Source organism: Mixophyes fleayi, chromosome 7 (genome assembly GCF_038048845.1).
Source record: "Mixophyes fleayi isolate aMixFle1 chromosome 7, aMixFle1.hap1, whole genome shotgun sequence".
NCBI lineage: Eukaryota > Metazoa > Chordata > Amphibia > Anura > Limnodynastidae > Mixophyes > Mixophyes fleayi.
In genome coordinates, this window is record NC_134408.1 from 7,493,009 (window position 1) to 7,514,862 (window position 21,854).

Genomic DNA, 21,854 nt, shown 5'->3' on the forward strand with positions numbered 1-21,854 from the left:
CCAGTAAACTCCTTCCCTCTAGAGCCAAATCATCTTTGTCTCTATTACCTGGAAATTGCAACAATCTCTCTGCTTCAAGAACGCAGACATTCCAGTAATCATTTTCGTCTAGAACCCAGACCCAGTAATATCTATCCATCTAGAACCCATATTTTCAATTATTCTATCTCTATCTAGAACCCAGGCCTAAGTAATTTCTGGCGTTCTTGAACCCAGTCCTTCCAGTAATCGTTCTCCTTCTAGAAGCCAGATGTTCCAGTAATCTCTTTCCCTCTATAACCCAGATCTTCCAGTAATTCCTCTCCCTCTATAATCCAGATCTTCCAGTAATTCCTCTCCCTATATAATGCAGATCTTCCAATAATTCCTCTCCCTCTATAACACAGATCTTCAAGTATTCTCTCTCCCTCTATAACACAGATCTTCCAGTAATTCCTCTCCCTCTATAATGCAGATCTTCCAGTAATCTCTCTCACTCTATAATCCAGATCTTCCAGTAATTCCTCTCCCTATATAATGCAGATCTTCCAGTAATTCCTCTCCCTCTATAACACAGATCTTCAAGTATTCTCTCTCCCTCTATAACACAGATCTTCCAGTAATTCCTCTCCCTCTATAATGCAGATCTTCCAGTAATCTCTCTCACTCTATCACCCCGATATTCCAGTAATCTCTCTCACTCTATCATCCTGATTTTCCAGTAATCCCTCTCCCTCTATAACTCAGATCTTCCAGTAATCTCTCTCACTCTATAACCCAGATCTTCCAGTAATCTCTTTCCTTCTATAACCTAGATCTTCCAGCAATCTCTTTCCCTCTGGAATCCAGATATTTCAATAATCTCTCACTCTAGAACCCAGGAATGTTAATTGTATCCCACTTCTTAGAACCCAAGGACACTGATCGTATCTCTCACACTAGTGCCAAACATCCCCCAAACCCTGGTGCCTCAGTATTCCAGTAAAAGACCCTTAGAACTAGAACAAGCACATCCCACACTCAACCAATGATGATCTTTCAGTATTTCCTTTCTAGAACTCACAGATCATCCATGACTCTAGCACTCTGGAGTTCCCAGCAAGCTTCTCACTCTAGAACCCAGGGGTTTCTGAAATACCTTCCGCTCCACATTCTATATAACAAACATTGGTAAAGTGGTTTCTTTTATTGAACATTGTGTTAATTTACCTCCATCTTATGGACAATCTACCGCCCTTCTCTGCTTCCTCCATTGTTCCCATCATTGTCATCAAACTGAAGACACCAAACCCTTTCCCATATCTTATTTTTCATAATAGAACCAATTAGCATACCTAATGCATTAAATGGACATTGTGATTTAAATCATTACATCGAAGTAAATAACAATTAGCAAATCCAGAGGAAATTGTTAGTGGCTGATGCATGAAATGGCTCGGAGCCAGCAGTGTGTATCGCTGACACTTCACGTGTGGATGAAGCAAGACAAGGCCGGGAATCTGGTGAAAGTTATTAAGTATGGAAGCCACATGTCAGGACATTGGGATATAATCTTTGCAAGGCGGAACGAAGGGTGTGTCTGAACAATGCTTAATGGGTGTGGACTATCTCTTACATATACATATATTTATATTTGTACTGACAGGCACATAAACCTCTCGTAAAAACATACACAGTGCATCCAGGCAAATACTCGGCATCATGAATGGACTGATAGTAGCAGCAACGCTCTGCAGTACAGGTAAGTGTCAGACCCTTAGACCACTAGAATATCACTAAATAAGGATCTTCTATCTTTGCTGGTCTTCTATTTCCTACCTGTCAAGACGAAGTCTTGGGTTATTCCCCCTTCCTATATACCAAGAGATACAAGTCATTCTTTTCTTATTGATCTATGTTATGGTTTCATCCAGAACATTGTTGTTCCTTAATTTGCAGAGAGTCGACTCTACTTAATGTACTAATAATTTGTAGATGATCAGTTTAGTAAGTTATTTAACCAGCAGAACATTGTTACATTCATACTTTGAAGGATGTATACAGATGTGGAGTAGTTTAGATGTTATTTTCATGCTGAGGAAGCGGGATTAGCCGTACATTTTATTTATTTTAACGCCATACTTTAATAAATTCCTACAGTTATTAAGGGAATTTCAGGTGTCATGTACAGCACAAGAAAATGTGTAAATTCGACACATTGTGTTGTGCTCAAATGAGTGTGTTTCTGCGCTACGCGGTTCCTTATCATCATCAACATTTATTTATATACGCCAGCAAATTCTGTAGCACTTTACAATTGGGAACAAACATTAATAAAACAATACTGGGTAATACATACAGACAGAGAGGTAAGAGAACCCTGCTCGCAAGCTTACAATCTATGGGACAATGGGAGTTTGAAACACAAGGGTAAGTGCTACATCATATTGCACACTGGACCAGCTAGAATGTAAAGGTAAAAGTATTGAGTGGGCTGTGTGATCAGTCACACAGCAATGTTGGTCAGAGGGTTGTTGTCTTGTAGAGGGTGGTAATAGGGTTACCTAGGGATATTAAGATAATGGTTGAGGAATATTATAAGCTGGTCTGAAGAGGTGGGTTTTCAGAGAACGTTTGAAGGTTTGAAGACTAGAGGAAAGTCTTACTGTGTGAGGGAGGGAATTCCACAAAGTGAGTGCAGCCCGAAAAAAAAGTCCTGTAACCGAGAATAGGAGGATGTGATGAGGGTGGAAGAGAGATGTAGATCTTGTGCAGAACGGAGGTGTCGAGTAGGGAGATATTTTGAGACAAGTGAGGAGATGTATGTCGGTGCAATTTTGTTCATGGCCTTGTAGGTTAGTAGGCTCCTTAGAGGTTTTACATATCTTGAGAATGTTTAATCCGAGTCTCAATTACACGTGTCCGTATAGTTAGAATGATAAGCTAAAAACACCCTGTGGCCCCTCACTGAATGTGAGACACTGCAAGATACGCTTCTTCTCCTGCAGCCATATTACTGCGCTAATCCCTGTTTGTATCTAATAATACAGGTGCAGGGGGTAATAAAATAGACATCACAAAGTAGAAATGTCATTTATGCAGTGACTGCAACATTTTTTCATATTCTTTAATGGCCCTGGCTGTTCCTTTAAATAATTTCGTACGGTAACTGAGTTCTTACGCCACTGTGTTTATCTTAAGGTTACTGTACACACATGTGATAAGAATGTAATAGCTGTGAGTTGATTTTAACTATCTTTGTCGTACTGACAAACCTCAGATACCTCTTCACAGTATACAGATTACAATCTAAATAACACTGGAGTAAACCTATGTAATGCACATACTGTGCGTAATCATTTTGTTGCCACTATGTTTACATTGCATTAGTCACTGTGTTATACTGTTTCATTACGTATGCTGAATATAGATATACCTGTGTTAGTGTATACTGTATTATAATGTGTCTGTGATGTCCCCCATTTTAAAGCCAGCAGGGATAGGACAGGCTGTAGCCAATCGGATCATTGGAATGGAGGCAGCAGGAAGCCACAGACTGAGAGTTATGTAGTGGAAGGAGCAGGGTCCCCAGCAGCACAGAGTATATCAGGAGATGAGTGATGTGTTAGTGAGGACAGGGCTGCATGTGACAGGGGCAGTGACATGATGTGAGGAGGGGAATGGAAGCAGAAGGAAGCCACAGACTGAGAGTTATATAGTGGAAGGAGCAGGGTCCCCAGCAGCACAGAGTATATCAGGAGATGAGTGATGTGTTAGTGAGGACAGGGCTGCATGTGACAGGGGCAGTGACATGATGTGAGGAGGGGAATGGAGGCATCAGGAAGTCACAGACTGAGAGTTAGATAGTGGAAGGAGCAGGGTCCCCCAGCAGCACAGAGTATATCAGGAGATGGGTGATGTGTTAGTGAGGACAGGGCTGCATGTGACAGGGGCAGTGACATGATGTGAGGAGGGGAATGGAGGCAGCAGGAAGTCACAGACTGAGAGTTATATAGTGGAAGGAGCAGGGTCCCCCAGAAGCACAGAGTATATCAGGAGATGAGTGATGTGTTAGTGAGGACAGGGCTGCATGTGACAGAGGCAGTGACATGATGTGAGGAGGGGAATGGAGGTAGCAGGAAGCCACATACTGAGAGTTATATAGTGGAAGGGGCAGGGTCCTCCAGCAGCACAGAGTATATCAGGAGATGAGTGATGTGTTAGTGAGGACAGAGCTGCATGTGACAGGGGCAGTGACATGATGTGAGGAGGGGAATGGAGGCAGCAGATAGTCACAGACTGAGAGTTATATAGTGGAAGCAGCAGGGTCCACAGACGCATAGAATAGTCATGTGTGTTTCTTGCCACACCTGTATAAAACGCGCCTCTATATGAAATAAAGTTCATACATCCAACTTGTGTCTAATATAAAATCCATACAGATGATTGATTACTTTATAATTATGCAAATGTTCAAATGAGATTCAATAATCAATTTACTTCATTACAACTACTTTACTGTTGTCTACAAATTAAAGATGGTGTTTAAAAAAACGAATAGGAAGTTGAGGACTTGCACAAAATAATACTGTTAAAATACATTGTTACAAGTTCTAAAGGCCCAGTGGAAGTATCTGAGTTGATGTTGATGACGGCAGCAAATTTGCACTGGACGTATCTATACACTAGATATAATCCGCTTTTACCAAGATACGTGCCACTCAAAATACAGCTGTAGACTCATAAGTGTATGTACACATTTGTGTGTGCATGCAATTGTTGCATTTTTACATTTAATGCTAAAAACATCCCCTAAATGCTTATTCAACGTATCGTCTGATCAAATCACAGAAGCAACACAACAATATATTATTTAAAAATGTATTGTCACTGGTTTCTGCTGTCTGAATTTTGCTTCTTTAAAGTGCTCAAACACAGGGGGTCAAGCTGGATTTCTGTCTAATTGTATCAGGACCGTAGCTAGGGGTGACCGCCCAGGGCGCAATGCTGATGGGGGAGGGGGGGGGGGTGCAGTGTATGAATATTTTAAGTACAGTTGGTTAAAATTGAGGAGGGGGGGCAGGATTTTTCTTTATCACCCAGGTGCTAAAATTTGAAGTTCTCTGGATTGTATCCACACTTAGCGCCATCGGACAATGGCCGCCTTAACACTTTCAGATTCTGCCATGGTCCGAGCGGCGCTACCAGTCATCCTGGCCGTCACCTGGCCAACCCCCATCACATGTCCCTATACACGCTGCAATCGCTGGGCGTGTTCAGATCCTTCCACAGCAGTAATTAAAGTTGTGTTTGGAAAGAAATAGAATTGTGGACACATTGATGATAGATCTGTTATCTCCTTCATTCCAATGTTTATTCATTCCTATTATCAACATGAGTACAACTGTCTGTCTTGTAACAATAACAGCACATAATAAGCAGGGTATGTACGGGACAATATGTACATCTGATTAAATTAATTACAGCTTACTTTTGTATTATACAGAAATTGCTTCTGGGCAGGTGCAGATAGACAAGTCCTGCAGGACACTTCCAGAGGCAGAACACTATTATTATTATTATTATTATTATTATTATTATTGCCATTTATTTATATAGCGCCACTGATTCCGCAGCGCTGTACAGAGAACTCATTCACATCTGTCCCTGCCCCATTGGAGCTTACAGTCTAAATTCCCTAACATACACACACAGACAGAGAGAGACTAGAGAGAGACTAGGGTCAATTTTGATAGCAGCCAATTAACCTATCAGTATGTTTTTGGAGTGTGGGAGGAAACCAGAGCACCCGGAGGAAACCCACGCAAACACAGGGAGAACATACAAACTCCACACAGATAGGGCCACGGTCAGGAATTGAACTCATGACCCCAGTGCTGTGAGGCAGAAGTGCTAACCACTGAGCCACCGTGCTGCCCATCACCTCCCCCCCCAACATAACATGACCCCCGGACAGAGCCGTAACTTCAAATTTTAGTGCGTGGAGCGAGAAACAAAAATGTCCTCCCCCTAGCCCACAATTTTAGTCAACCTAAAATATTGATAAACTGTGCCCCCCTTCAGCGCTGCGCCCTGACCAGTTGCCCCTACCGCACAACCCTAGTGGCTCTGTCCATGGACATGATCACAACAGAGTTCTGTTATATTTCAACACTCCCATTCAGCCAATACAGCGGTCATCGTCTCCATTTACCATCAAAATGTAATTATAATGTGCACCCAAACTCTCTATGGACAAGGGAAGCATCAGTTTCCCAGCACGCAGGATAAAATCAATGGGTTTCCCTCCCCTTGTGCACATTGTACACACGGTCATAGACAGGAGAGGTCCCTGGCTCTTATTACCAACTGTCAGTGGGAGTTTGTCCAATCCTCCTGCTGAGTCAGCTTCTGTGCAGATCGCTGTGTTATTAGTTTACATTTAATAAGAAGCCTCTAATGAAATACTGACACCAGGAAACTTATTTCTCCAGATCAGACATCAGGGTGTATCAGGGATAATTACCAAACTTTGAGTCACTGCTCCCAAGATAGATAGATTGACTCTAATTTAGTGACAATGGCTGGAGGCTTCGTCGCTGACTCACTGCACAGGTCCTGGGACTCTCTCTAAGGCTTCTTAAACACTGATAACAATAGGACTTGTGTATTACTTTCCCATTCCCATGATATAAGAAGAGACCATCACCTTGCTCAACTAATAAGTTTACCTGGCCCGGGCATTACACAGATATAAGCTATTTACCTGGAATTCTTTTCCTCCAAAATGTAGATTTTATTGTTGTTCTGGGTACTGATTGATTGATGATGGGACAGCACGGTGGCTCAGTGGTTAGCACTTCTGCCTTACAGCACTGGGGTCATGAGTTCAATTCCTGACCGTGGCCCTATCTGTGTGGAGTTTGTATGTTCTCCCTGTGTTTGCGTGGGTTTCCTCCGGTTGCTCTGGTTTCCTCCCACACTCCAAAAACATACTGGTAGGTTAATTGGCTGCTAGTCTCTCTCTCTGTCTGTATGTGTGTGTGTGTGTGTGTGTTAGAGAATTTAGATTGTAAGCTCCAATGGGGTAGGGACTGATGTGAGTGAGTTCTCTGTACAGCGCTGCGGAATTAGTGGCGCTATATAAATAAATGGTGATGATGATGATGATGATGATGTCTGTTGTTGTGCACTAATAACCTGTAGATTATAATATATGGAGCTCCCTAGAGATCTGCAGAACATTTCCCAGGTCTGAATACTCCCTGACAGACACAGACTTTTATATATTACAGTTTCCCTCACTTCCCACTCAAACAGAAATGTCTCCAAAACAAGATTTATTTTCACCCCTCGCCTCCTAATCATCTGATTGTCTCACTCTTAGAGGTCTTTTCTGCCCAGAGGAGGGTCCCTCACTAAAGGCATACCTGCCCCCACATCCACATATCTCCCTATGGTCCCGATTTTGGAGGGACATCCCAATTCATGGACCACAAAAGGGGCGGGAGAAAAATGAAAATGTTCTATGTCTCAGTGATATCACTTATTCCTATTGATAAGCTGAATTCTCCCGAATATTGGCTACAAAATGGCTGCCTCCACTGTGTACAGAAAATGTGGATAGCACACCTGCCAACGCTCCCGGAACATTCGGGAGACTCACGAATTTCTAAGTGTGTTTCAGACTGCCGGGAGATTAAGGCACCCACCAAGATCCTACCCCCCAACCCGGGCAGGTCCCAATGACACTATTTAACTATTTACGTCATGGTGGCCCCTCCCACGATGCACAATGACGCAATTATGCGTCACTGTGCAGTATTAAACATTCCGTGATGACGAGAATCACATCATCGTCACCCCCATCTTGTCCATTGGACCTCTCCTCTGAGGTCCAAAATATGAGCAAGGTATGACTTTCAGTCTGTAGTAATTGCTAATGAACAAGAATCTTTATTATGTCACTGACTGTTATGTTTTGTGATGTTTGATTTCTCTTGAATTCCTCAAACCACCATCTAACACTATTCGTGAAGCACTGTTTGCATATCTTAGAATAAATATACTCTGACATCTGTTATTAGTGAAAGGACTAATGACCCCACCGTGCATGACATGAATTGTAGAACCACGCCGGTAGGGCTCCAGGTACCTCTAACTTCCAAGGATGAAAGGATGCGAGTCTGCGAGAGGCCGAGTCACAGATCCTGAATCCTCAGGGAGCTATCAGATTACGGCCAGTTTACAGACTGTTTAGATATTGTTTTTTATGCAAACAAGTTAAATTAAGTGTGTGCCTCATTGTATACAATACTAATCTGTTTCTGTCATTTCCCCACAGTGCTCCAGCTTGTCCCGGCCGCAACTGGTAAGAGATAGGGGGTTGGAGAAGGGCTTGTGTAATACTCTGCATGCTTTCTAAGTGTCCATCTTTCTGGCCCTCATTCATAGGGGTCCCATGACTCTGACGCAGAAATTGAGGCGTCCTTGTGACCTGAAGTTCGCTCTATGTTAAGAAGCCAAACTTTATATGGGTGCCAAATTCAGTAGAACTATTCCATGGATGGATGCTCATTAATCGAGATTATTCTTATGCAACAAATGTCTGAATTCTAGGAACATTAAGGAGGACTCCACTCTTAGTAAATGTGGACACTAAACCTCTCATTGCACAACTAGTAGCAGAACAGGGGTCCGAAATCCTGGGTCCTCGATATCTAGGAGAGTCTCTTACTCCCATCACACTGGTGGAGAATGACTTTAATTTCCTTGTATCCACCATCTGGGCACATTAACCAAGGGCAGGAATTGAACATACTGGATGGTAAGAGGCTTGTACCGTCCAGAATCTATTTTGCTGAGTATCCTCTTTACTTTTTATACTAATAATTTGCATGTTGCCGGATTATAAAATTCTATAGAGACCCGCAAAGCATCACCTTGTTCTGACTGCCCCTGATAGACACGTGCCGGCAAATTGTGCAGATTGTCTCCTAGTTAAAAAGACGGAATAACCGTAAAAACTGGATATTTTACAACTTTAGAAATTGTGACCACAATTTGGGCAAATCGCGTTGTGCTTCCGGACAGGCTGTTTGCATGTCGAGTAAAGTTCTGGAGATGCAAACTTTAAGTTCCACTTCTTCTTCGCTATTCCACGGATCACCATTCTGCACTGTACTTTACATTTAGCCGAATTTATAGGCTACAAACATAGCTGGGGCAACGACAGTCAATATATTCTGCTACGTGGTGCGATATAGTTAAGACTGGGAATGGTTAAGGCCAAATTCTGCCAGCATGTTGTGTGACAATTCGTGGCACCTCTAATTATAGCCAATACCCAAGGACTCCATTATTGCAAATATTTCCTTACAGAAAGCAAACTCTTGCATATTACCCCTTATACACCCATAAATAGGAATATCACCAATATATAGATTTGACAACACACAAGGAGTTTCTCTTTGCTATGTTTGCTGTTGGGATGCAATCACTGCATACGATAAAATCGTCTCAGTTGCACTTATCTTTCTTTGCAGTGTGCGGGAAACAGGGACTGCACACCAGGATTTATGGTGGAAACAAGGCAGTCCCCGGAGAATGGCCATGGCATGCTACCCTGAGCTTCAAGGAGTTGCCATATTGTGGAGGGAGCCTGATCTCTGATAAATGGCTGGTAACAGCCGCTCACTGCTTTGGCCGGTAAGTTTAATGGACCAGTGTGCGGACTTTACTGGTGATATGCGCTTTCCCGAAAACAATAGCTGTGCAAGATGCAATAGGCAGCCCATAGACAGAGGCCTGATTGCAGCCACTACCAAGCAGGTAGTTTTTCAGGTTACAGAATTCTCTACAGCCTCTATGAACCCCTGTAAATACCCCCCCTTAAATCTAATTTTAAAATCTTGACCCTTAAAACAAAAGATTGTGTTTGCATGTGGGAGCAGTACAAGATTCATGAGTTCATCCATCCCACATTCAGCATGAAATGTTGCACAGTCACTGCCCTCTTGCCCCTTAAGCACCATACCCTTAATACGGGTGCAAAAATAGGTGCAGGACGTCACAAAGCCACTTTTACAATTTGGGTCGATGCCTTTGCTGCTCTTTAAATGACTTTTTGGCTTTTATACTGTTATATAATAAGCAGCTTAACTAGCTGGGCGAGGGAGGGAGTACACTTATATAGGAATGTGGTCAATTCCTATAAAATAACAAACACTTTATGGAAGTATTGTTTAGTTAGTATGTTACTGTAGAGGGTTTGTCCTATGGACTATGCTCTGTTTTAGAACTTATTACAAAACAGCATAAAAGGCAGGAAAAAATAATTTTATGGCTGCAAATACTGTCGTCCCGCAGCGCTAAAGCTGTTTTGTGATGTCACGCCTCAGTGAGTTTTCCATTAACAGTCTCCTAGGTCCGTTGAGTTGCCGGAGCAGGTCCTCCTAGTCCTTCTGGTGTTTAAGGACAGATCCACCTGCAAATCTTATCCTGTTGCTGCAATTGCTTCCCGTTTAGTTGCAGATTATGTAGTTTTCGATGACAGTATTTATGCTGGTAGCCACTAATTAGTAGCTCTTCTAAGTAAGACTATACCTCCTGCAACCCCCTACAAATGTATTTAGTGAGCCCCACTGTGGTGTTGCCCTGTCCTCTCCGGCAGGTAAGCCTTGTACTGGCCAGTGGGTTGCAGAGACATTATTGATCTACATGAATCTATGGTGGAAGGTTCGTAGGGTCCCAGTGGTAAATCAGTCACATCCTCCTACTTTTGGCTCTACAGAAGAACTAAGCAGGTCATGAACTTCTTTTGACTTATATCAACATTCTTATTGGTTTTAAGTACAGCTGTAGATGACAAAAGGAACCCCAACTTATGGACTGTGCACCTGGGTTTCTCCAAAATGGGGTATACCCCAGAAGAGAGTTCAGCAGTCACTGTGGTGCCTTCCAGGATCTTGATACATGAGAATTATACTTTCTACACCCAAGGATACGACATAGCCCTGGTGGAGTTGTCTCATCCAGTAAACTTCACACGGTTCATCTCCCCGGTCTGCCTCCCAGAGGCCACCCACCGGTTCCATCTACGCAGCACCTGCTACGCAACCGGTCTCGAGGATGTGCCAGAAGGGGGTAAGTAGAACTTTAAGAGAAGGGATGGGGAGGGAAAAGTGGATGAAAGATCGAGAAGGAAAAGGGACAAGATACAAATTTTTCTCCTCTTTTCACTTTTCCTGTGTTGACTCCCGCTTTTTATTTTGTCCATATATTTTCTCCCCATAATGCACTTTGTTATATTGGCTTCTCACTCATCTCTGTTGGCCACACTCTGACCCCATTGTTATCTCCTTTTCTCAGTGCCCTGGAACAGTAAAAGGTCCTTGGAGAAAGTTGCCCAAACACTGATTGGCTGGAGAACATGTAACTGTATCTACAACACTCACATTAGGCCAGAATTATGGAACCCTGCAAAACCTGGCATGTTGTGTATAACACAGAGCGATGGGAAGGCGGGCCCCTGTCTCGTACGTACATTCAAGTGTGATGTCACTTGTGCGCTTATCTTTAGGTAACATGATGAGTTAGGAGGTACTCTCCCCTATTTGATACTCTTCTGTACTTTGAACTTATTGTTAGGGAGACTCTGGCGGTCCTGTGGTTTGCAATGAGGATGGAAATTGGTTCCTTGCTGGAGCCATCAGCTTTTCCCAAGGATGTCACCTCCATAACAGCCCCACTATCGTGACATCTGTTTCCTTCTACCAAGACTGGATCAAACGCTGGACTGACTCTTCAGTGGCCTTCTCCCCGCAGACCATTATAGTGACGGACGATGTGGACAACGATACCTGCAGTGACCTTCTCAGTAATCAGACCTCAGGTAACTTCTAGGACCGAACACACTGCTCAGCTTCTCGAGGGCTAGAAAATTGGTGATACGTTTTCTAGGGCAACACTGGTCATTACACATATACTAGTTCACATCAGAATAAATTATGCCATTACTGGAGAGGAGTATAGGGATTGGGTAGGTGTCCCTGACTACGAGTAGACCGACAAGGACTTACCCGACTTTCTGGGACAGTACTATTATTAGAGGTGTTAAATGTGTAATTCAGGAAGCCGCGGAATGTAAAATATTTTCCAGCAACCCTTTTACTTTGTACATTTGTCATTACTCATTTAACACCCCTAATAATAGTACAGCCCCAGAAAGACACATGACTTTCTGTGTGCCGGCTTGTGCATTCATCTCGCTTCTAGCAAGTAGTGATTTCAAAGCTTAACATCTTTTTGTCATTGCCACCTTCTGCCTGAAGTCCGGTAAGTCCATGTTGGTGTAGTGGTAGTCACGTTAGTGACTAACACAGAGAAGGATATCTCGAGCACTATACTTCTACTCGTGGACAATATCTCTAAGAGAACAGTGGCCACTAAAGTGGCCAATAGTGGTCTACTGGAGAGTAGCTGAATTTTACACCGGTCAGAACATCAAGTGGACATCAGAATAGCTCTAGGACAACAAAGGTAATTACACGTCCAATACAGTGGTTGTTACGCCTCTTATAGTGGACAGTAGACTAACTCTGGGCCACTACTGGTCATTACACCTCTACACATGGACAGCAGAATAATATTAGGACAACACTGGTCATTACATATTTAATATAACAAAATTGGTCATTATAGCTCTACTAGTGGCCGACAGAATCAGAAAATCTCTAGAGAAACACAGGTCAAGACACATCTACTGGTGAACAGCAGAATTATTTGAGGACATCACTGATTATAATTCTTTAGTTGTGGACTGTGGAAATTTGACTTTTTTGATTATTGAAAAGATGACGTGATTGATCAATTGTTCTGCCCAAGGTTGTGGAATCTCAGAAGCAGATGTTTCTGGCTCAGGTAGTCCTGGTCCTTGGCCATGGCAAGTCGACCTCTGGAGAGATGGACATAGGGCATGCGGAGGGGCCCTTATCTCGGTCAACTGGGTGATAACTGCTGCACAATGCTTCGTTAGGTAAGACAAGTCACAGGGATGGAATGAGGGAATGGTATAAACAGACAAAGGGACAGCAGAAAAAAAACAAACAATTGGTACAACTGATATTATAGATGTAGAGTATGGATGTGAAGCAGCAGAAGGTGATAGAAAGTTGTCCATGAGACAAGGTTATGGAAACTATATTTGAGATGGTAAAGAAAAGAGAAAAAAGGGACAAAACTGTACGGGGGATGAAAGAGTAGAAAATGGAGAAAAGGAAGAGAAACATTGTATAAAGATAACAGAATGGAAGGAGAAATTTAGATTCCAAACCTATTGAGAGCAGTAGATGCTCTGTCCATGTTGGTAACCTTTGGGGTTCCAGCCTTTGTTGACCCTGGTTCTATGTTTCTCTATCGGACATATAGCACTGACTCTTCGGAATCTCCATTGGACTGGTCTGTATCAGTTGGTACTGGGACACAAGCAATGCAGGACTTCCCCGTGCAGAAGATCACTATACATGGGTCCTACATCTCTTCTGAAGATGGAAATAATGTTGCCCTTGTTCAGCTATCCCAATCAGTAAGATTAGGACCATACACCCAGCCAATATGCATGCCCCATTCCTCCCATCGTATGCCATATGCATCTTCCTGCTGGCACACTGGCGTGGATGGCCTTCTTCCAGGTGAGTAAAACAGGTTTCTAATTCATCATAAAATCAGTACAATGTTGTCATCTTATGATGATCTAGGGGTACATAGCTCTGGATTTGGGACAAATTTAGGGCTCACTCGATCAATGTAGCTCCAGGGATTGCAGTCACATGACCCTCCCATTTATTTAGCTTTATATCTCATAGGTTGAATCTTCTTAAAATAAACATGTCATATAATTCCAGGCAGCTGGAGGGAGAGTGACAAATAAAGAGAAAGAGAGAGAGAGGAGCACACGCGTTTCACTCCTCTTTAGTAATGTCACAGATTCCCTGATCTGCTGACAATATAGCTATAAATATAATTTCATTGTACATTCACATCAGGGGCACAATACGAAACCTTAGTTAAATATGGAAAACATATCTATCTACACTTATATTTTGTCCTTCAGACAGCCAGCTGGAACCTCCCCGAGAGGTGAAACTGGATCTTGTAGGTCCCAACCAATGCAACTGCATCTACAGCCAACCAAAGTACGCCAACCTCAGTGTGTCTATATTGCCCGGCATGATATGTGCCACCAGACTTGAGGGAGAAAGCAGCCAATGTTTGGTGAGTGACTTAATGTGCAAATACTGTGCGGTTATAGGGTTGTATTATGGTGTCTTCTCCACATAACTCCTCTGCACTATTCAGAACTAGCCTGCAATACGAAGAGCGCCCTCTGTGGACAAGGGTAGCCATTACACAGTTGTGACACTCATCTAATAGTGGGTGGATAAACTGAGTCTTAATCCATGACTGCTGTCTCTGCAGAGTGACTCTGGAGGACCCTTAGCCTGCAAAGAGAATGGGACATGGTTTCTGATTGGTGTACGAAGCTTTGGAGGAGAGTGTGAGAGCGAATCTGAACTCCCGGGAGTATTCACTCAACTGACAGAGTATGAAGAATGGATATCCAAGGAGACACGGGATGCTTTATTCAGCCCACAGATATATACCCCACCTGCTGAGCTAGACACAGATAGGTGTTCCTATAACAGTCCAAGAGGTATGAAGCAAACCTACCCACGTCAAATGAGTGAACTGCGTTAGGCCTTCCAGTCATGCATGATCATTGGAATCGGCTTATTGTTCATAAAAATACATAAATCCCTTACAACTTGCAAACAATGAATGAAATAATTGCACCAGAGAGTAAAGATACTGCTGTCTACCACAGGCACGTATCACACCCAGTCAGACTTGTATCATCCAACAAAGCGTTTTGAGTATACTCGTCTTCATCAAGCATCAGGAAACAGAAGTATAATGGTGGAGTAGAGAGTAGTTACTACAGAAGAATCATAACCACCGTTAAAACCCTGGGGAAACACAATATTCAAACTATATATAAACCAGTTCCACATTTGCAGAGTAAATTGAATCTATTCCTAGCACCATTATATTTGTATTTCCTGATGCATGTTCCAGAGGAGTGTCCTCGAAACGCGTTGCTTGCATGATACAAGGTTTCCAGCTGGAAGCTGTGATTCATTGCTGTGATGGGGAGCAGACTCCTTACATTGTTTGTAAGTACCTCTTTTGGCTTGTATTAAAAGCATTTTTAAAATAGATTTGATCTTTGGAACGCGTTTCTCCCTTTTGTTATCCAGCTCCTCGCTCATTCATCCTCATATAAATATGAGATATTGCGCTCCTTACTGTAAATTATTATATATAATATTATATATATATATAGCTTTAGTTTTTTTTGGTTTTTTTGTTTGGCTAGTTGTCTTTGTCGAGTTATTGTCCCTATGTTAGGGCCCTCCCATACCACCTACATAAAGACTTTCCTCTAGAATATTTGTTCTTCTTCATCTGCTCTTGTAGCTCTTCGCTGCTTATAGCCAACAAGTCAGAAATGTTTTTTTTTCTAATCCCTGTCTTCTGATGCCCATTGGTCTGTGTGTTTCAGGGTGTGGGCGCTCAGTCACATCGCCAGGCTCCGAACCAATTGGCGATGCCACCGAGACGTCATGGCCCTGGCAGGTCAGTTTACAGCTGTACGAGTTTCACGTCTGTTCCGGTGTTCTGATCGCTGAAACCTGGTTCCTCACAGCAGCCCACTGTATCCCCAGGTACGATCGGCAAAAACCAAGTGGTGAACCTCAGGCGGGTTCTCTCTATGTGATGTCGTAGGAATCGGCTAACGTACCCCTTCCTCTTCTCTGCAGCTACACATCAATCAGCGACTATACAGTCTTACTAAGCCGACAGAACCAAGACGGGCCGAACCCCCGAGAGGTGACTCGTAGGATCAAGAGTGTGATCCTCCACCCGGAATACAAGAAAAGGACAGGAGAAAATGACCTAGCCGTGGTGGAGATGTACTACGGAATCACATTCAGTGACTACATCTTGCCCATCTGCCTTCCCCCTGCCCAGTCACTGCCTCCTACCACCAGGTGTTGGGTCAGTGGATGGGGGAGACTCTACCCTTCAGGTAGAACAATGAGGTCTACACATGAGGATGACTGGGCTCTAACATCTTATAGGACAATTGAGTAGTCTGTTGCAGTAATAGCATTTTATGACACCAACAGGTTCTGTCAAGTAGCTCTATTTCTTTATTACTGATGCACATTACATACTACTATAATGACTGTGTTAGGTGACATCTGAGATGACACCATACAATAAATATGTGACAGTCCATGAATGAAGAATTTTACAGCTTACTGGTTCCTAATTAAAGACGGAACCAGTAGGGAGATGCCTGACGATATGTGTATAGGGCAACCATAATTAACAGTTAATGTATGGGAGTATGTGCCCCCTAGTGGACATCATGTGAAAGCTTCTCGCTGCTGAGGGCCATTTATGAAGCTGCATCGGTTTGTCCACAAGTGCACTCACTTTACCCTATGGGAAGTGACCTGGACAAAAACTCTACATGACCGATTGTACGATTACAGGCTGAGATGAGAATGCACATGTTGGCAAAAGTTTAAAGTCCTGACTACGGTCCGTGTTGAGCCACCTCCGTAATTATATATCACTTTTCTAGTTTTTGATTATTTCCTCTCCTCTAAGATTAGAGGAGAGGAAATTTCACAACCAGCAAAGGAAGGGGTTCTTTACAGTAAGGGCAGTCAAGATATAGAATTCATTGCCAGGGAAGATTGTGATGGCAGATTCAATAGATATGTTTAAGAAAGGTTTAGACAAATTTTTAGCGGAAAGGTGTATCCAGGGATACGACCGTTAATTAAAATGTAGGATAGTAGTGGATATAGGGTAAAAATAGGACTGCAATATTGGGTCCTGGGGGATTTTCACAATTGAAACAGATTGGCGGTTGCTTTCTCTGGATCAATTTCAAATATAAGTGCAGGATCACAGGAGATCCAAAATAGGTTGAACTTGATGGACTGGTGTCTTTTTTCAACCTATGTATTATTTTCTTGAATTTTGATTATTCTGTTACATTACTATTTGTGGTCATAAAGTTGCCCTTTCCTCTATAAAGTGTGCTTTTTTTAATGCAAAAGGCTTCTCACAGAAAGTAGAGTGTGGTGCACGATCTCTGCAAAAGACAAGTAAACGTTGGGTGGTCTCAAGTAAATGTCGGGTGATCTTTCTTCAGTATAGACGCACAGTGAGGTGTTTTCCTGTGCTCAGCATGACCGATCTGACCAGATCCTTGATGCAGAAGGAAAAATATTGTACAATCTACACACTAAGCCATATGTTTCCCTTACCAACCCAAGCGACAGTGCAGAACGAGAATTACAATGTCACAAAACTGCATTTGGGCCAATCCCTAGATCTTCTACTACTGAGGAGCTTTAGGACCATACCAAGTTTTTTATTTGTCCTTAGACCCCCTCAGATCTGAGAAATCAATTATATCTCCCACTGCTCCACAAGTAATTTTGTGTATACAGTCTCATTGGCAACCACATAATACAGTCCTACTGCTCACCCTCAGCACCACTGCACGGCCAAGTGTTCTGCTGAGTTATATAGGACAATATCCAGAGCTCTGGCTGTGGAGTTTGACCTCCACACAGAACCTCCAGGTGTGTTCTAAGTATCTATAGGGTTCCTACCGTTATTTCGCTGAATATCATCAATATGATCACATTATATCCTCTCAGCCATTCCTATTCATTTTGTGTTTTCTTGTGCAGACACTGTCTCCTTCAATCCTCCTCTGAGGCATCTAGAGGTCTCACTGTTGGATGGAAAAAATTGTGGAAGTGGAGGAGACATTGCAGAGAGCGGTAGAGAAGAGCAGTTTTGTGTAGCCGCCAAAAGTGACAACGCATTTTCATGTTTGGTATGTCTTATTATTACTGTTATTAACAAGTTGAATGTAATATTAGTGGAAATATTTTGCCCAGTTTTAATCGTTCACAGATTGTGGCTGGTTCACCGTAACATAAAAATCCACCAGTTTCATTTTTGTTTCCCCTCTATTCCGCTGATGTAATTTCTCTCCCCTTTTCCTTCAGTGGGACTCCAGTGCTCCTCTTGTATGTCAACCTGAAGCTGGAGCTCCCTGGTTCCTGTTTGGGGTTGGCAGTCAAAGTTCTCCGCCCATGAAGAATGTTTGCCCCGGAAACTTTACTGAAATAATGTCCAAAATTTCTTGGATCAGGCAAGTGATTCCTAAAAGTGACCTCAATTACTTGGAGAGCATCGAGACAATCACGGAAGTAGGACACATTGACTCAGTGACCTCTCACAGCCCAACAGTTAAGACACCACTGCTGGGCAGCACAACATTAAGTCCACCGAGCACCAAGGATACACATCTGAACAGCAATGTCTCATCTGGACCTGTTTACAACCTCACCACCGCAACGAGTCGTTCCTGCGACGATGGAGTAACTTGTGCTGAGCACACAACAGCCACTCCACACAATATGACCTCAGTCACTTCTTCGAAAGAGCCAACTCAACAGTCTGGTCAGACGCCAACGACGGGATCAGGAGCAGTTTCCTTGTGGTGGAACTGGCTTATCCACTGTTTCCTAGTTTTCCTTTGCCTCGGGCTATGTTGATAGAGACCTTTCAAAGATTGGACATCTACTTTCTGAGCAACCACCACAAAGACTGTATGTCTACACAAGACTTGGATATCTACTTTCAGAACAACCATCAGAGGAGCACAATATCTTTCATTCTAGAGACTTCACTCATGAATTGGGATACCCCAAAGTTTATTTTCACACAGTTTATGATGCACCTCATATGATTCTGTTCCCTTTTTAGAATGTTTAAGGCATAATCACAGGCTTCTGGAATCCTCCAATATATAAAAAATTATGGACCAAGCTGGCCTGTCACCGATGACCACCAGAATTGAAATGGCGTTTCTTGTATAATGAAGTGTGTAGACTTTATTATGGAGGGTTTATGCATGCCACACGTGTATATGTTTCATATATGTGCGATGTGTAAACAAAAATGAGAGTGACGCTTGATCCAAAGTTAGAGTGGACTATCCTGTGTCACCCCTGTGATAGTTTCCATTCCATTCTACTCTTATATATGGAATCTTCCGCCATAGCGCAGTGCTTGTCGCTGCTTATGGAAATAATGGTAATTGCAGAGTTCTGACCATTTCCTGGGTGAATGAAGTCTATGGTCTTAAGCTGCAGAACCCAGAGTCATGCCTCATACGGTGTTGTTTGTTAAATTGAGCTTTGTCATGTCTCTGTTGTAAATAGCTGATACATTTGTACATTTAAGTCTGCTTCCATAAAACATCCCATGACAGCAGTCAGGAGAGGTTAAGTCCCTATTAATACCCTATTGTGTAAGACAGTGATGCAGCAATTTGAGCCTAAGGCGAAAGCTACTAGCTTGGAATGAGGTGTATGAAGTCATGTCTGTAATCCATCCTCTCATCACTCAAAGGAATCTGATAGGTCCTTGTCCCGGGGCAGTGGCTCAGTGGTTAGCAATTCTCACAGCGCAGGGTCATGAGTTCTGTTCCCGACCAGGGCCTTTCCAATTTGTATGCTCTCTCCTGTTTGCGTGAGTTTCCTCCCACACTACAAAAACATGCTAGTAAGGTAATTGGCTGCAGACAAAATTAACCCTAGTCTGTCTGTGTGTTAGGGAATTTAGACTGTGAGCTCCAATGGGACAGGGACTGATGTGAATGACAAATATTGTCTGTGCAGCGCTGTGGAATTGGAGGTGCTATGATGATAATTTACTATGTCTACTCCTCTCTGTGATTGAAATGTATATATTTAATAAACATATAATATATTTTCAACATTTAAGCATCCCTTTGATAGCACATATTTGTAGATGTCTTCTTGCTAAGTAATGAAGGTACAACCCCATCTGGGAGTTCCACCCACACATTACTGCTTGGTGCTAACACAGGCACGCAGCCTGTCATGTTGTATGATCATGTGGCCATTAGGTGGCACTGTTCTATATATGTCCATAAAAGATACCGGGAAGGTAATTATGCACACATGTATATAACAGAGAAATAGAAAAATAAACTTTAATTATGGACTGTTTTCTCATCAGTGTAACTTACTCACTAGTTTTCTCACTAATTAATTAAAACAACTCGTAAGCTACCTGTTCTAATGCCTATATACAAATGGAAGGACTTATATTTATTATTTAGAAGACAACAATTGTGTATGACATGCATGAGTGTGAAACTACACATCTTTTAGTATTATGAATACAGGTTATTAACCCCTTGTTATCTTATTGGTAATACAGTGATTTTCTGTAAACCCTTTTGACTAAAGTACCTTCTGATTTTTTAGGATCATGACATCATTACCATATTGTTGTCATCATTATAATGATTAGGCTATAATCATGACATCTGGCAAAGGCAATCTCGGGCACCCCAAGTTGTTGAGGAACTACAAGTTTCAGAATGTCCTGCCACGAAGGCAACTTCTAAGAGTTTCTTACTGAGAACAGATGTGTGAATGTTTTTGCCCCCTTTAAATCAAGATTTGATACATTGTTCCAATGACATCCCATGTGCTAAGTTCTGCTATATCCCACAATGTTTTATACTTAGTACAGATTCCGTTTATGTGTCAATTTCTCCTATGCGTTTCCTACGTCTACAAATCAGCTTCAAACCTGGTTTAAATTACAATCCTTTTATTTATATAAATAATATAAATATACAAAAATAAAACATCCAGAATGACAAGCAAAGATAGAATAAAAAAACCAAACATATTTACAGTCAGTTCATAAATAATATTCTCTGTCCTAGTAAATGGAGAGTTCAGCAGGAACCGTTCAGAGAATAAATTACATGATACATAACATCATCCAGTGTAAATAAAGTACAAATGACATTACCGTCAAGGTAAAACAGCAGCAATTTTTAAAAAAGTGTGTTTGCTTTAATAAAATATTTAAATATAAATAGTGTTTGTTTAAATAAAATTCAGGATTTGTAGAAAATACTGTTTTTCACGTTATTCTCTTAATTTAGTACGTTTAGATTTTATATTTATTTTAGTATTTCCCTGCTTTTTTTTTGAGGGGGGGGGGGGGGGGGGGTCATGTTTTTTTTCTATTTTATTGCTGTTATTTAATTTACTGCCTTCTTTTCCTTTTGCAATCTCAATCCTAGTGCCGGTGACTATAGTATGCAAATGAGCCAGAGAAAGAAGAGTTATCAGCATTCTGGTAGTGTGCAATGAACAACGACCCTTCCTCCCTGTTCTTAAGACACAGTCATCTAACTAGGTTCAGGCACCCTGTGGCGCGTTAGCTGTTGTAGAACTACAACTCTAAGCATGCCCTGCCAATGGGAGGGTAAAGGTCGTTGCAGATTGTGGATTTCTCTGACCTGGCACAGCCTTACGTGGTGTCTTAAGGACAGCAATGTTGATTTATGTGAGGGCCCGGGGTAGCCCTCAGTAGAACTTCCATAAGGACACAGTATTGCTGCAATTGTAGCATTCAGGGGAATACACATGGTAGACAGATATGAGGAATTAATGAGATTAGGAGGATTGGCCCTATCATTTCTACGGCACTGTAAAACTCTCTACTGCACTCATCATAAATACTATACGTTGAAAAACTTTACATGCATGGTCACTAACATTTCAATATCGTCCCAAGACCACAGTCTGTTGCTGATTCGATCTACTTAAGGACGTCATGCTGACTCGATGGACCTCGGAGGACTACAATATGTAATAAGTAATAAATTAATATTATTAAAG

At 42.2% G+C, this 21,854-nt stretch overlaps 1 protein-coding gene across 2 annotated transcripts; it reads left to right on the forward strand.

Moving 5' to 3' along the window:
* The first annotated feature begins 1,633 nt into the window (after positions 1-1,633).
* LOC142097212 (serine protease 53-like) lies at positions 1,634-19,902 on the forward strand. Of its 2 annotated transcripts, XM_075178868.1 has the most exons (14): positions 1,634-1,720; positions 8,303-8,329; positions 9,504-9,666; positions 10,811-11,103; positions 11,329-11,495; positions 11,608-11,851; positions 12,844-12,994; positions 13,387-13,649; positions 14,072-14,232; positions 14,437-14,671; positions 15,581-15,743; positions 15,840-16,108; positions 17,799-17,947; positions 18,123-19,902. In XM_075178868.1, the coding sequence occupies exons 1-14, from the start codon at positions 1,681-1,683 to the stop codon at positions 18,672-18,674; spliced, it is 2,877 nt and encodes a 958-aa protein (XP_075034969.1). In that variant the 5' UTR covers positions 1,634-1,680; the 3' UTR covers positions 18,675-19,902. The 2 variants fall into 2 exon arrangements, with proteins under 2 accessions (XP_075034969.1, XP_075034970.1); XM_075178869.1 differs by lacking the exons at positions 1,634-1,720; positions 8,303-8,329 and having other exon boundaries at positions 9,578-9,666; positions 10,816-11,103.
* Positions 19,903-21,854: the final 1,952 nt, after the last annotated feature.